This window comes from Odontomachus brunneus, unplaced genomic scaffold (genome assembly GCF_010583005.1).
Source record: "Odontomachus brunneus isolate Ranch 3 - 2012 unplaced genomic scaffold, Obru_v1 Obru_scaffold_017, whole genome shotgun sequence".
Classification (NCBI taxonomy): Eukaryota; Metazoa; Arthropoda; class Insecta; order Hymenoptera; family Formicidae; genus Odontomachus; species Odontomachus brunneus.
Window position 1 is genome coordinate 2,102,548 of NW_022639467.1, and position 15,756 is coordinate 2,118,303.

The 15,756-nt window shown below is 42.3% G+C and overlaps 1 protein-coding gene across 8 annotated transcripts in view; it reads right to left on the reverse strand.

The window, feature by feature from the left end:
* Positions 1–15,756, reverse strand: part of LOC116841693 (low affinity immunoglobulin epsilon Fc receptor-like) — a 256,972-nt gene that overhangs the window by 101,553 nt on the left and 139,663 nt on the right. For all 8 annotated transcript variants that reach the window (XM_032809952.1, XM_032809959.1, XM_032809955.1 and 5 more), the window contains one exon: positions 5,454–5,544. In XM_032809952.1, the coding sequence (XP_032665843.1) occupies positions 5,454–5,544 (91 nt within the window). The remainder of the gene's footprint in view (positions 1–5,453; positions 5,545–15,756) is intronic.

The window sequence follows — 15,756 nt, forward strand, 5'->3', positions numbered from 1 at the left end:
ATATATATATATATATATATATATATATATATATATATATATATATATATATATATATATATATATTTCATTTAAAGTGTTGAAATTATTTCCATAATACACTTTGAGCATGTCGGGAAAAGGGAATTTGAATACCGAAATACGTACAAAAATACTTTTAAAATATGTTGGAGATGTACTTAAAGACTCTCGCATGACTCTCTCCATGAGTTTAATTCCAGATATTCTCGCGCTTTCAGTATCAGAATACAGAGAAAAAGAGGAAGAGAGAGACAGAGAGTAAGAAAGTGTCAGAAAGTGTTAGAGATAGAGATAGAGAGAAAGGAATCTCTTTTTACTTACGATAAAAGTATAAAATCCTTATTCCCGCGATAAAAGTCGCGAGAGTATGAAATAAATCGTACATTCTAATGTTAATAAGAACACGCTTCGCTTTTGATCGTTAATACGGGCGGCAAGTCGAGTGCTTTATAAGAGATCTCCATAATTCGACGAATGAATAAAATACTACCCTCCGGCGACTTTCTCGAACGTAACAGGTCTCAGGGAGCGAGACCGGGGATTTTCCGGGGAATTCTTCCGCGGCGGGAGAAAGATATTCATTCCGGAGTCTCTCTTGCGCGCGCGATATCCTCACTTAATTCGATCTTTTAACCACCCTCTGCGTCTTATTCGGCGGAATCAGTGACGCCAAACCTGCCGTATATATCGCAGCCCCGCGCGCTCACCACCCAATCTGCTCCCAATTTCACGAGGGCATTCGTCGGGGGCTCACTCGAATACCGAAGCCCCACGATTTCGTTGCGTTCGTTCGAGTTTATCGAGCGGACAGAGCGTCTGTCTGTTTCTCCGTCTCTCTGTGTATGTGTGTGTGTGTATACGCGGGCGCGTGTCCGTTTCCGCGGTCGCTCGAGCTGCAAAAATTTTATGTGGAAACTGCGGAAACTACCCGCGAGACACGATATTCCGGTCCCCTATAATAGCTCCAACAACGACGACGGCGAGATGAACCCCTCGGTTCCGTAGACGAGGAATGGACACGCGCTGGAATCGATCGCGCCTCGTTTCCAGCACGGCTACTTTGCCGTGTTTTCAATTTTTACATTTAGCATGTACGGCTCTCCGTGCCCCTTCTTTTTTCTTGCTCATTTTCCTCTCTTCGTCTATTGCACGACGCGAAATCGTAAATGATATCGCCGATGTAAAAGTCGGCTCTTAACGACCACACACAGAAAAATATCATTCCACACTGAGAGGAAAAAGTGTCTGAAAAATAATAAATATTTTATTTGGTTATATATTTTATTTTATTCCATATATTTATACCTAAAGAATAAATTTTTTTTATTTCTTAGATATTTTTTCTCTCAGTATATCGCTAGGAAAAGCAATTATTCACTTTACTTTACTTTAAAAAAAAAAATAATATACTCATCACAAATTCTAGAAAAGCTTTTTTCTTCGTCATATACTCGAAAGCAAAATTTATTTTCTCCTTATAAGAATATTATAAAACTTTACAGAAGAAAAGGTTCTATCTATAAGTTCGATTCTATATGGTAAACAAATCACGCGAATTTTTGTTTTAATTTAATATTCTTCATTGAAATGTTGAACTCACCAAAGTTCAGAATATATTTTGAATAAATTCGATGCTTATGATAGATTTATGGACATATACACTACTTATGGAACATTTGAAACAAATGATATTTACTCAAGTGCAGTATATATTTTTCTGTGCGCACAAGACAGGTCTGAGATAATAATAGATTAAAAATCACGTGTCCAGTCGAGTCGAAGAGTGTCGGATTCTCCGTTAATCTTCTGTAGAACTCACAATAACGCGAGATGCAGCAATTAATAACAGGAGTGAGTCGTAAAAGTTCAGAGACTTCTTTCCTCAGATCGCTGCGCCTCATACTCCGCGCTCGCGGAGTATATACGTCCGAAGTTGTAAAAAGACGCATCGCGCAAACTCGAGAAATTATCTTTTGCCGTATCTCGATCGCCAATTCAAACCCGTAGGGAGGGTATGAAGGAAAAGGAAAGGGAACATTGTAGCCCTTATCGGCGAAGCTTGACACGCGGGTCTAATTAACTTTGTGTCGATTCTAAGGGTTTAATCCCGCGGAAAACCGGCTTTCCTGTGCACACCGGCGGGAGAAAACATCAAGACTCTGCATCTTTCGTTCAATCCCGTGGAACCGTTCCCGGACAAATTGAGAGGATCTCCCCCGGAGGATAACGGCGAGCCAAAGATATAGATTTAATTTTACGTCGTTGCCGCCGCGCGGCGAATTTTTCTCATCGGCGAAATGCACGAGATCTGACGTCACGTGACGCAACACGAGATTTCTCAAAATACTTCACCTTGCTTTATCATCTTTCGCAGAGGACAATGAAAGAGAGAGGGGGGAGGAAGGAAAAGGAGAAAGACAATATCGCGGACAAAAGTAATCAACAAATGACTGTCGGAGACAATAACCCGTCATCCTGCAGAATTTAAAAGGGAAAGAGACGAGAACAAACGTAATTAATTATGAGAAAGCAAATTTTTATCGGGAATAACTAACCGCTAATTGAGCGCGGCTTATTCCAATTAATTATCGTGCAGGTGGTTAATTAGTAAAAATTGTTTCGACGTACAGGCGACGCGACGTGATGTCGTACATAATGGATTTTGCAACTGGTAAAAAATGAAAAGAGGCTGGGAGAGGTGGACGGAGAAAGAGAGGGAAAAATATTGTAAAAATTTATGTCAATAATGACTCCCAACGTTCTCCATTTCCGCGTTCTCAACAGCCCGGTCGAAATGTGCATTACGATAACAGGAGGAAATCATAATTATATACTAATAAGACTCGTCGTTTTTCGTTTCTCATTACGGCGCGGACACAACGATTATTTATCAGTCCGCGGTTGCGTAATCATTACCTCAGTTTCGTCAACGATAACAATTTCACAACGACTTACTTCTTGTTGTTTTCACGGCAAATTATGCTGAATATTTTGCATTCGTCTCGTGTGTAATCAGCGTGTATGAACAAATACTCGCAGCTGATGGAACAGTTGTCGGATACACTGAGAGAAATTATCTGATAAAAAAATTAACAAACGGGTCTTCGATCAAAATACCGATTTTTGTATCCGATCAGGAAACATCCGATGAGAAATATCGGTTTATAATTTTTTGATCGGTTTATCTGACGAAATTCCATTATGATCGGAAATATCCGATTATGTTTAATTGGATATCCTGATCGAATGTAAAAATTGATCGGAAATATTCGTTTGTTAATTATTTATTGAATAATTTCTCTCATTGTAGCGATCATCCTATCAGCGTCATGAATCCTAACGATATTGTCATGACGTTCGCATTTTTATCTACTGTACACGCATATGCTTGGTTGCAAGACAATTTGCACACTTTTTTCACATTTGCACTTTTGTCACATTTGGGAGACATTACTGACGCGTTTGCACAGTTGATTATGACAGAACAGACAATATATGAGATATTTGACGTCACAATTGCAACAGAAAATTCAGGAAAAATGAGAGAATCTCTATTACAATATATTCCTATCATATAAGAGTATAATAAAGGATCAATCCTTACATTATGTACTGCTACTTCGGCAACATACCATGACCAATTACCACGTAAATCTTTTAGCAGTGTCTATCAATTGTGACAATCCTTGCAACTTCATTGGAAAGAAATGTGTGCAAATCGCTTAATAAGCTTTCAACGTGCGTCTCATTTCGGCTTTTTCCTCTGTTTTAACAGCGACGTCGACGATTACGCGACCGCGACTCAATCATATGGCTGCGACACGTCGACGAGTCGGCGAATCGCAACCGTAATGCGGAAACGAAGTGAAAAGTAATTGCAGCGCGACGTGAAGTATAATCGTGACTTTCGCGGATTTAATATTCACCGATTTGTCCGGTGTCGGTTTAACACGACGTATTATTTTCGAACGCCGCTGAATAATTAGCGCTGCGCACGCACGCTCGACGCAGCTTACCATCGTGATTAACCGTTTAATTTATCGCAAAACGCTTGGCCGTCATCGGTCGTCTCGGCGATGACGGTCGCGCGAAACGGATGGACGCGTTCAGGGACTGGGCGAAAGTAATTTATCGGAGCACTTAGTCGTCGCCGTGACGTCATTTCTCGGAGCGCGGGGGATCGTCTATCATTGTGCAGCACGGACAATCGCGGATCAGGATTCGCTTTCACGATTAAAACGGCTCGTTAAGGTTCAAGTAAGACGAATCACCAGTCCGTGACGTCTGATGGATATAAGCGTGCGTTCGGGAAAAAAACGTGCGATTTCACTATCGGCTCCGCCGAGATTATTTGAAAATGATGTCGTCGCGCGCCGTGACTGTATTTACCGACAACTTGCGTTATGTGTACACGGTTGTTGCATAATCAGATCGTTATCAAGTGTCAGGGGACTCTACGTCAACGAATTTGAGAGTCAAATTACGTATAGTTATATTACGTGAAATATTAATACATGGAATATTACGTCATTTAACGTGCCTGATCGATGTTGGTTATTTTTCATGTGAATGTTGAAAACTGAGTGAAAAAATTGAATAATGTTTACATTCGCAAGACAAAAATATTTAATGTTAGTTGCTCTGCACGAATTTATAGAAATAAACTGCGCATTCTTGCACTGAGAGAAAGGATATTCGAGAATTTATTTGGAGAATATAAAGTTTACTTCTATGAGATAAACTTTCTATGAAATGAGCTTCACATTTCACAAATAAATTTCCAAGTATCTTTTCTCAGGAATTTTTTTCTCTGTGAAATAAAGTTTATTTCTACGAATAAACTTTATACGCCACAAGTAAATTTTCAAATATTTTTCTCTCGATATGTATGAGGCGTCTGAAACCAACAATAATGGACAGAGACATGCTGAGCAAGATGTTTCCTTTATTGCATACTATAGCAAGGAATGATGTAAGAAAAATGAAAAGAGAATAAAAGAATAAAAGAAAGAGAGCACGCATCGACCATGCAATCGCTTTTCCTCCTTTTCGTTCTCCTACCCCTTCCTCTTCTCTTCATCTTGTTCGCTCATTAATTAGACAAGGAAAGCATCTTACACCCTATTAGCCTCTTTTACTAATGATCCTCCAATGGGAATGTGCAATATATAAGAAATGAAATTATTAAATACAACTCCGAGTTATTTTTCCTTCTAGGAATTTTGATAACAAGGAATAAAAAGAGGATTAACAGCTGAATACCGTGCAACATGATAACAAATATTACTTGGTAACGCAAAAAAAGGGGAAATTTTTAACACGCGAGTCTCTTAATTCAAGCTTCGGCGTTCGAGTGTTAATGATGATGCATGATCTACACTACGTAATAATTGATTACGACTAATCGGCCGGCAGTTTGGAGTTTTACTCACTTATATTTTTGTCCCTGTACTGCGGCCGCGCGTCGCCTACGAGACAGACTAGCAGCACCCACACCGCGAACCAGCACGTTCCCATCTCGAGCTGAAATAAGAAGCGACACTCTGTGGATGGGACTTAATTAAGAATTCAGTGGCGGTGCGCTGCATTTCGCAGTTTCTTTACGGCCGCGAGATCCCTCGCGACGTTGACGTGACTCTCATTGTCAGCTGGAGATCGTTCAAAAGTGCATTCCCACCGATCGAGCTTAATTCAAGTGGTCGGGATCCGGCCGATCACGATTTGATGTCGCGCGTGATTAAGAGATCTTGAAAAGCACAGGAAATCCTCTCGGCGAAGAGAAATTAAGGGCTCCACCGAAATCACGGAGAAACGTCCGCTTTAAATTTCACTTAAAGCGGGACAAAACATTCGGCAGAGGGCGGGGAAGAGGGGAGGGAGGTCCGAGAGATCGATGTAACACGGATTTATTCACAATAAATTCTGGCTGCTTTTGCCCGCTCGGAGAAAAGGAGCTGCGGTCTCGTCGTCGTCGTTTCCTCACGCAAACTTATCGTTTTCCCGTTGCATCTCGCCCCCCATTCCATTACCGTGCTTGTTCGGGGCGAAGTTGCCGCAGGCGCAAAAGAACGAGCGTTTTAATTTATGAAGGTTTTGAATTTACATCGCGCGGGAACGTCTCGCGGCTTCTGCGAACAAGAGCGCTCGAGGAAACAACGGAGGGAAACAACGGAGGAAACGCCGGGGAAACGAAGTCGCGTCGTTTAATCGTTCCGTCGCCTTCTCGACGCGACGTGGCCGCCGATAATTGCGAGCTCCTCGCAATTTCGCCGAGGGATTCGCGGTGGGTCGCGAAACGGTCTGGACACAGTGAAGTTGCGAGCTTACCAAAATCTGTTGTCAAAATCGGCAATCATTGCCGACGGACTTGCGCAATAATAATAGAATGAAGAACACGGAATAACGATTAATAATAACATATTACGCTCATAATAATTCGCAATATAATTATTTTCGAGAATAAATATTTCCTAAGTGACATATTTTATATGTATAGTGTACAAATAGATTGTTTATTTGTTAACATATTTGCCTTGTTAAATTAACACTGAAATTAGAGTGGATAAATCGGGACATGGGAGATGCGTTAAATTTAACACAAAATTTTTTACAATGAAGCCATTATAACCGGAGTATAATCCTGTCATTATAATTAGAGTTACTTGTGTCCGATTTTCAATCTAAAACGTTGGAAGGCTGAAGGTCGTGCAACTCTCGATCTGAGGAATGATAGAACATACATGGCGTCGTACATGGTGTATATGTACAGTTTTATACAATTTGAATCATGTCACCAACAAACGCGTGTGTTCCTTCATGTGCAGGATGTGCGCGATTCGACGCGAAGGAGAATTGAGAAGGCCTTGGCTGCGTTCGCACATTTATACAACTATGCCGGATTATCGACCCGCTTCGTAATCGCTGAAGGGATAATGCTCCTTCTCAACCGTCGAGACGGTCCTTTGTGGCAATCGCATGGATAATCGAGAGAAAGAGAGAGACAGAGCATAGGATACGTGGAGTACGGTTGAATATTTCCGGATTTCCTAGGTATGCGCGCGTGGAGATGTTATAAAATATTTCTTTGAGGATTTCGACTGTACGGAGATATTTCGTTCGACAGGCGTTTCCGCGAGGCACGTACATGGATCTTTATGTCAGTTGCCGCAGATATTATTCGCGCTAGTCGTGCTCAACATAGAAAAGTTTCCCCGCCCCGCGGGCGGCAGCGGCGGCTTTATTCGCGAAATTAACGGGATTTCGTTGTCACGACGCTCCCGTCGTCGGTTTCCGCGCGCGTTTTATCGTCGCAATTCGAAAGAATACGCGTCCTCGTCTCGTTTCGCGGGACGTAATGCCAGACGCGTCAACCCGTCCCGCCAATCGTTTCCAGGTGACTGAAATCGCCCGGCAAATTGCTAGCGAGAACCATAAAAAATACCGGCTGATCACCGCGTCGAATTTATCGCGAATTTATTTATGCATTTCGTCTCGCGAAGTTTTATACGCGCAAGTACGGATACTCGACAAGCTACACTCCGTCGGATTGCGATAGAGAGACGAATGACGAGTATCGACGCGTTAAAAGTCGGGAATGAAACTCATAGCCGCTCGACATTCACCTTGTTACGAGGAGAGTATTTTTTCACCGTTATCAAATAAATTTGAAACTTACGAATAAATTGATTAGAAATTTTTAACCCGTGATCCTCATCATATCGAGAGAAAAATACTTGAAAATCTACTTGTGGAATGTAAAGTTCAAGCTCTAGGAAATAGTTTTTTTCTATGAAACAAACTTTTATAAGTAAATTTTCAAATATTTCTCTTTCAGCTCAAACTCGTCACAAGCAGTTATCTATTGTATATAGAATGATATTATCCCAATTATTTATCCCCAAATCTACTTGTAGATTTTAATTTTATTGCATTACTATCTTATAGCTGAGACTTTTCTAGACTTCTGGAGAGAAATGTGCTCAAGAGCATTGATTTTTGAAAAAGTTATATAGTAATCTAAAATTAAAAGAGCAAAAGAATTGCTAATCGGTTGTGACAGGAGTTAAAGTGACAGTGCAGAGTGGCACTTGTAAAAATTGAAAGAAAATTTATTTATTTTATTTATTTTAAATTAGAAAAACATTATTTTAAGAAGCAATTTTTATGTATTTATTTATTGTATATATTATTTGCACATACGTGTTGGTAGCGATTTTTAATTTTGATAACTTGCGACTTTATTCAATAAAAAGTACAACAAGCCGATTTGCAACCGACTATACCTCCTACACTTTAAATTTTAGTAAAATTCTAATATTGATTAGCTATTCAGATTATAATTGAATTATATGATCTAAACACATATATCGAGACAGAAATAAAGAAAGAAAGAGAGAGAAGGGGGAAGAAAACATGGCAGAGTTGGCGTCAAACAACGTTAAAGCAGCATATCCGATACGAGTTGGCAAAGTAGTCCGAAATGCTCTTAGCTCAACTTAGGCGTTTGCTAAGAGGATGCATCTTAACAGTTGTTAAGTACCTTCCCATGTTCGTTAGCGGCATATTAGATGACCAACAAAGCCGACGTCACATAATTAACGAAAGTAATTTCCGGGGAGACCGCGCGAGAACAGCGAATCTCGCAAAAATCGATCAATGAGTATACACTTATGATTGGGCTAACCACGGCGGCGTCCCGGAGAACTCGTCTTCACTGTAAACACATTAACGTCTACGGAACATAATTGAATCCCGCTTACACTCAAGAACAACAGCAACAATAATAACAATAATAACAACTTCCAGTCTATCCGCGTTAACCCTTTAAAGCCCAGTACACAAATGTGTGCATTCACTTTAAGTACTTCTCGAATATTTTATATCGGCTAAGTAACGATTCCCGTCGATTTGGGCCACAAGATTCTTCATCAGGGACATCTTTTACGACTCTATTTGATGAAGAAAAAATTGTATTTCAACGAAATTAACGCTTGGGCCCCACAAAAAGTCAACAATGAGAGAGACAACGAAAGAGGCATGAAAAGACGTGCATTGTTATCGACGAAAGTTGTAGCCGCCGGTGTTTTCCAGTTTCACTGAACGGCCCATGTTCATTTCGCGAGAGCGCACGCCGGAATATGTCCGAAGGATAGACACCTCCTCCTTTCCCAGTTCGGCTCCGTACATATATCCCTTCCGGAGGCTTATCCGCGTCGGAGGCGACCCTTCCCAAGGAAATCCCTAGACGGCCAGCGTAAAAGTTCCTATTCTGCACGAAAGGAAAACATCGTCTGGAGCTGGGAGTGCAGGACCTCTCGGCCGGGATCATCCCGAGAGTACCGACACATGCGACTGGCCCGTGTGTGCACGCTCACATACAGTGTCGCGCATGCACACGTACACACGCGCACCCCGACGACGGAGTGATACTCGCGCGAGGTGGCAGGCCGCCTTCGAGGATCCTTCGAGCCTTCATCGATCACTATATAGCTGCCCCGGGGTCAACCTCCGCGTATCTCGTTTCACGGTTAGCCGGCCCGAAAATATTCCCTATCCCTTTTCATCAGGACGGGAAAAGGGCGACTTCAGGCCGGCCGCCGAGAAGCGAAATTTAGAGCCCACTCGGAGGTAAATAGAACGTATTCGGGTCGTCGGACTTCCCCTCGAGTTCGTGAATCTCCCGGACTCGCCTGACTTCGGGATTATTCTCCCGCGAGATGTCACCCACGTGAGAGTCACTTTTAGCGTTTACGGGAGAGAGTCGCAAAAGTGACGATATTCCAATCCGAGAGTGCCGGCGCGATCATATTCCATATTTAACCTTTTAGTCATGAATTCTTTTGTATCAGACCAGATTTTCTTGGAACCTTATACCCAGGGATTTTTCGGGTCGCTAATTATGAATCAGAAGGCAAAATTTTAAAATTCATATTAATTTATATTAGTTGTGCCATCTTGGATTTTAAAAAATTTGAAAAATTCTACCTCAGATTAGAATTCAGTGACCTAAAATTTCATAGAACAACGTTAAGAGATATTCCAACTACTTATTTGAATTTACAGTAGAATATATTGATTTTTCCATATTTTTCAGATTATTAATTTATAATAAAAAGCAACGTAGCAAAAGCATCTGCCATTCCAAAAAATGTTTTAGGGTGTTCTAAATCGCTGTTTCAATATTGATAATAATTTAGTAGAAAATGACTTTTCATAAAGAGCACCAACTTTGACTATTTGTGTATTTATAATAATCAGTAAAAATTTTAAAATAGTAGCAAGTAAAAATTTATGATTTTTGTAGGGACTTTACGAAAACAAAAAACCGATATTTAAAAATTCGTTAGAATAATTATAAAAACTGAACGGAAAAAGGGGTCGGCCTGTGCGACCCATCATGCCGCAAAGGGTTAATACGAAAGGCGTCACTTCGCGATTCCGCGTCCCATCTACTCAATATCGACATCACTGTCGGCGGGATCTCGCGGGCTGAAAATCACGAACGGTCGTATGAACCGCGCATTCGAGTTGCCGAGCGATTCAACGCGCTGCATCTGATATCTCACCCGAGTCTGAGCGCGGCCTTAATAATTGCGAGGAAGGATCGAGAGAAGAATATTCCATTTCAGTGGATTTAAATTTTTTAATGCCGTAAACCTACAAAGTTGGTCTATTATTTATCCATGATGGGAATACAACGTATAAAGTACATATAAAATAAAAAATTCAACCAAATTATACATGCTACCTTCCTTCCTGGCTTGGAAATGAGAAAGGAAGCTTCAAAGGGAGAAGACAAGTAATAAGAAGTAATTTTGCACGTACAACGGACTCGTTGTAATTTCCGGGTTAATGCCTTATTTATAATGCAAAAGATTAAACTAGCCGAGAGAACGGCTCTAATACCCAGTGCTAATTGAAAATAACCGAGAAACTTGGTCGCACGTAGTGCAGGCAACTGTGTCGGGAAAAAGAAGAAGCCAAAAATCTACAGAACATGCAAATCTTGGACGGAGGCAGAACGAAAGCGTGAGGGTAGTTTTAGGCGAAAGCGCAGGGTGAAGAATCGAGGGGGAAAATCGACGAGAATGAAAAGATTTGTGAGACGAATTTCCGCGAGCGACCCTACCGTGTTCGGCCAAGTGATAATTAGGGCTCTTCGTCACCGCGGTGGTAGGCCAGCCAGGTGCTTCCACAAGAAAGCCCTCCGATCGAACAAACTTCCTTCGCTAAGTAGCTCTCCAGAGATTAAACTCAGTCTCCATTCAGCGTGGAGAGAAATGCACTTTCTTGAGTAGTCAAGAATGACCGACGATATTTCTAATCGTCTTTGCCGCTAAAAGGACTCCAACGTTCCTACAAGCACGTCGTGCAAATGCATATTTGTAAGAACGTCTCGCAAAGACGTAATCGTCGTGTGGGCGTAATTTGAATTAGAGAACTAGTTTTTCTTGAAATATTCACGCGTAATATTCGATTCTCCGAAATCTCCGCGAACAACTTTGATTGCGAAATACTGCTTGATGTCGCGCCGGCTCGGTTCTAATTAAACTTAGAATATCGATCTGCCGTGTACGGAGTCACGAGAAAGCGCTTGATACTAATTTATGCATATAGCGTCTTGAGAAACGTTAATTATTCCGAGGTCGGGGGCTGCGATGAAGACGCGAACCTCACGAAGTTTGGTAGTGACTTTCGCTAACTTGGATAACACTATCGCACCCTAGCTGACAACATATAAAATAGCAACTGCAGGACAAACACGCGCGAGAGAGGAAGAGAGTAAGTAAGAGAAAAAGAGAGAAAGAGAGAGAGATATGTATGAAATATAACGCGAAGAACTACGTGTCTAGTTTGTGTTTCGAAACTTCACGGTGTGTTGACAAAAATCACCAAGCCGGAGGAAACAAGTAAAATGAAATTATGAAGAAATTGCGACCTCTCTCTACATAATTTAGGAAGCTTTTTTATCCTTATTAATTACTATCTATCAATTATTAAACAATCTGAACTACGATTCTGTACATTAACTATTCCATCTATTTCGTCAAGCTATTAGCGATAGACAGACTTTCATCAAGTTTGTCGCCTTAATATATTTACTCGCACGCTTACTTTATTACATGATCTACAGTTACGCTCTTAAAATCGCGAGAGAGAACTAGAAAGAGAAAGAGGAAGAGAAGAAGGTGGGGGAGAGAGAAAGATGGAGACAGAGAGTAGAACAGCGAAATATCTATGTCTTACGAGACAAGTCGTAAAGTCAACAATTTCCTATATTAAGGCGGCAAACTTAATAAAAGTCTGTCTATCGCTAATAGCTTGACGAAATAGATGGAATGGTTAATGTACAGAATCGTAGTTCAGATTGTTTAATAATTGATAGATAATAATTAATAGGGATAAAAAAAGCTTCCTAAATTATGTAGAGAGAGGTCGCAATTTCTTCATAATTTCATTTTACTTGTTTCCTCCGGCTTGGCGATTTTTGTCAACACACCGTGAAGTTTCGAAACACAAACTAGCACGTAGTTCTTCGCGTCATATCTCTCTCTCTCTCTCTCTCTCTCTCTCTCTCTCTCTCTTTCTCTCACTTACTCTCTCTCTCTCGCGCGTGTTTGTCCTGCAGTTACCATTTTATATATGTTGTCAGCTAGGTCGTAAAGTCAACAATTTCCTCGTCAATCATGGGTTCGGAGGGTTATTAACGGCGACATGGTGTGGGGCAATAATCACAATATAATAGCGCGGCGCCAGGTAACCAACCGGGCGATATTGTAGCGGAACAAATATCCAGAAATGACTTTCTGGGACCGCGAACGATATTAAAAGTTATTAATGATGGTCTCGGCGAGCTCCGTTCCATCTTATCCTCGCGGAGAGACGAGAATTAAGGAAGGTGCGAAAGGATAAAAGCGTAGAAAGATGAAAGTTCGGCTTTTTCTCTCTCTCTCTCTCTTTCTCGAACAAAGTTTCTCCTTCCTTCTCCGTTCCCTCCTCCTCCTTCTTCTCCCGTCTTCCTCTTCCTCCTGCTCTTCTTCTACTTCTCGCTCTACATCGTACGCAGAGGAAGCAGTCGAACACTCCTGTACTCCCGTTCACCGCACTCTCCACCTCGCGGCTCTCGTTATTACCTCACCACTGTCGTAACGTCATCCCCGAGCTCCGCTATCGTCCACTGAGTCGTTATTGCGCGCCGGAAGCGTCGAGCAGGGAATATAAATATAAACGACTGTCGGATCCGGCGTGAAAGGATGGAAAAAAGCGAAGGCAAGGTGCTACGTTTTTGCATCGGTAATTGTCGGGAGAGCGCTGAACGCGAAGCTGTTTATGCGCGATAGCATCGCCACCCTTTCACTCTCGAACGGAAAATCGTAAAGAGGAAGGTAGGACGAGGGCGAACGAGGGTTCGGCGCAACGTGATGAAACGTTAAGATTAGCTCCCTTCGGCACGAAAGTGTGGAAGTTACGGATATCCCGCTTTGCCGCACGCATATACAGTTCCGTTACGTACTTTGCGTCTAAGTAAATAAAGAAAAGGGAATGTGAGGAGCGATTTCATCGAGAAAGAAATAGCTCGCAGATGAGAAACCTGGAAAAAGTAATCTCAGGGGCAAATACGCCTGTAGCGATATCCGCCTGCAAAATCGCCTCCCTCTTTCATATACCTTGCTCGCTCGCCTTTAACATTTAAACACACCAACTAACGTGCACAATCACGATAAAAAAATACGTCTAAATTGAAACGAGTCGGACGAGATTTCATTCCAACGCACGTAGGTATTTTTATTCATGACAATTGCTGCAACGCTCGACAACGTGTCAGAATTACTGTAAACTTTCCGAATGTTAATTCCACTTTCAGAAGAAAATTAAATTGAAAGATCGTTAGTTCCACTTTATGAAGAACATCGTATAAGTAAGCTTCCTCTTTCTCTCGTTTCAACCCTATCCCCATTTACTTCTGACTCCGATCGCAAATGTTATTCGGATACACCGCAATTTTCTCCTCGTCGATCGAGAACCGTTGCGAAAGATTGCTTAGGGTCACTCCCAGGAACCTCGGGGTTAAGGGTCAAATCGTAACGAACCTTCGATCATCCCCCAATCTCGCGCAGCTAGTAGAAATAAGTCTAAGAAATGCGAGTGGGGCTGAGGACGGGGGCGCGGGAATGGGAGCGAGTAATCCGTCGTGGCACAAATGATGGCGGAATCGATCCGCGGGAGCGACACAAAGCTGTCTTACGCCCGGCCGATATCGGGACGCAAACTGGAGCTGTTCTTTTCGCGATGTTCCTGGGGAAAAAGCCTTGGCAACGATACGCGCGGATATCAGCGGCCTCTCCTTCTCTCCCTCCCTCCCTTTCACTCTGCCATCTCTTTACCTCCCCGCACCTTGCCGGTCTCCCTATTTACCGCCGCGAAGGGAGAAGATTTTCTTCTCGCTGGGAAACAGAAGGAGGGCGAGAGGGAAGAAATAGAAAATGCGAGGCGCCGAGTAGAAGAGTGCCCGCCACCCCAACGCCCCATCGTCCCCCTCTCGCCGATCCGGTAAAGCAGCCCCCTCCGCATCGACTCTCAGCCCGCCGCCGCCTCTCTCGCGTATGTGATCGTCCTTCAGACCACGTCTTTCCAGACAATATTCCTTATTTGTACCAGATGCCCTCTAAACCCTCCCCAGTCTACCCACGCGCCTGCCTGCACACCGACGTGTACTTAAGGCCGGCGAAGCGGAGTAATCGAAGGGGAATGGAAGAATGAGGATGAAAGGATGAGAGGGAAGAGGGAAGGGATCGCGCGAGAGATAACGGCCGGGATAATGTGAGACACGAATGAGATCGCCGAGTTGTGGGATGTTACGTCGATGTTACGTCGAGACGGTAAATACGATACCGGTATACAGCGCAAAATAGTATTTGCACAGTGACCATCGGCGCGGGTTTCGTCAAATATCTCCGGTTTTACGGGAAAAACGAGACGCGAATGGAAGTTCAAGCGCGAGAAAGTCGGCAGAACGAGCGGAAATGGCCTCCCTGCCGTGAAAATGATGTCGGCGGTCGCGGTTGCATGGTTAGCTACGCCGACGAGATGAGAAATTCACGATATCGCAAGGGAGAAGCAACTTCGCGCAGTCGAAAATTATTCAAAATTAAAAGTCAAACATTGAAACTAAATGTGATGTCAGACTACACGGAAGTGAAGAGAAACATTTGTGCATTCTGAAGAATCCCGAAATTTTGGCCCCATGTTAAACCTTATATTCTACAACGCAGTAGGAGCTAAGGTAGCAAAGTAGATTTAATTCTAATGATACAATTTACTAATTCTAGTGATACTTTGACTCTGATAATGCCCGAAATTTCCCTTTTCACTTTCTTTAGTCATCAGAATAGGTTCTATTATAGACTTTAGAATAGGCGTTGAATAGAATAGTGAGACTGAAAGTAGGATTAAAATTTCAACTTGGATACGTTTAAGAGAATCAAAAGAGGTTTATGTAGGTTTCAAAGTATCAAAATAGATGTCGAACAGAAATAGTAAGGCTGGAAATAGGATCAAAATTTCGACTCGGGATGCTCTAATACCGTGTCGCTCCCGAGTAGGATTTTACGTAACATGTAATGTCGTTTTGGTTGTGTCTGTCTGTATATCGTGTTGGAGCGCAGTCGAAGCCCGCGGTACCCGGTCTCTCTCTCTCTCTCTCTCTCTCTCTCTCTCTCTCTCTCTCTCTCTCTC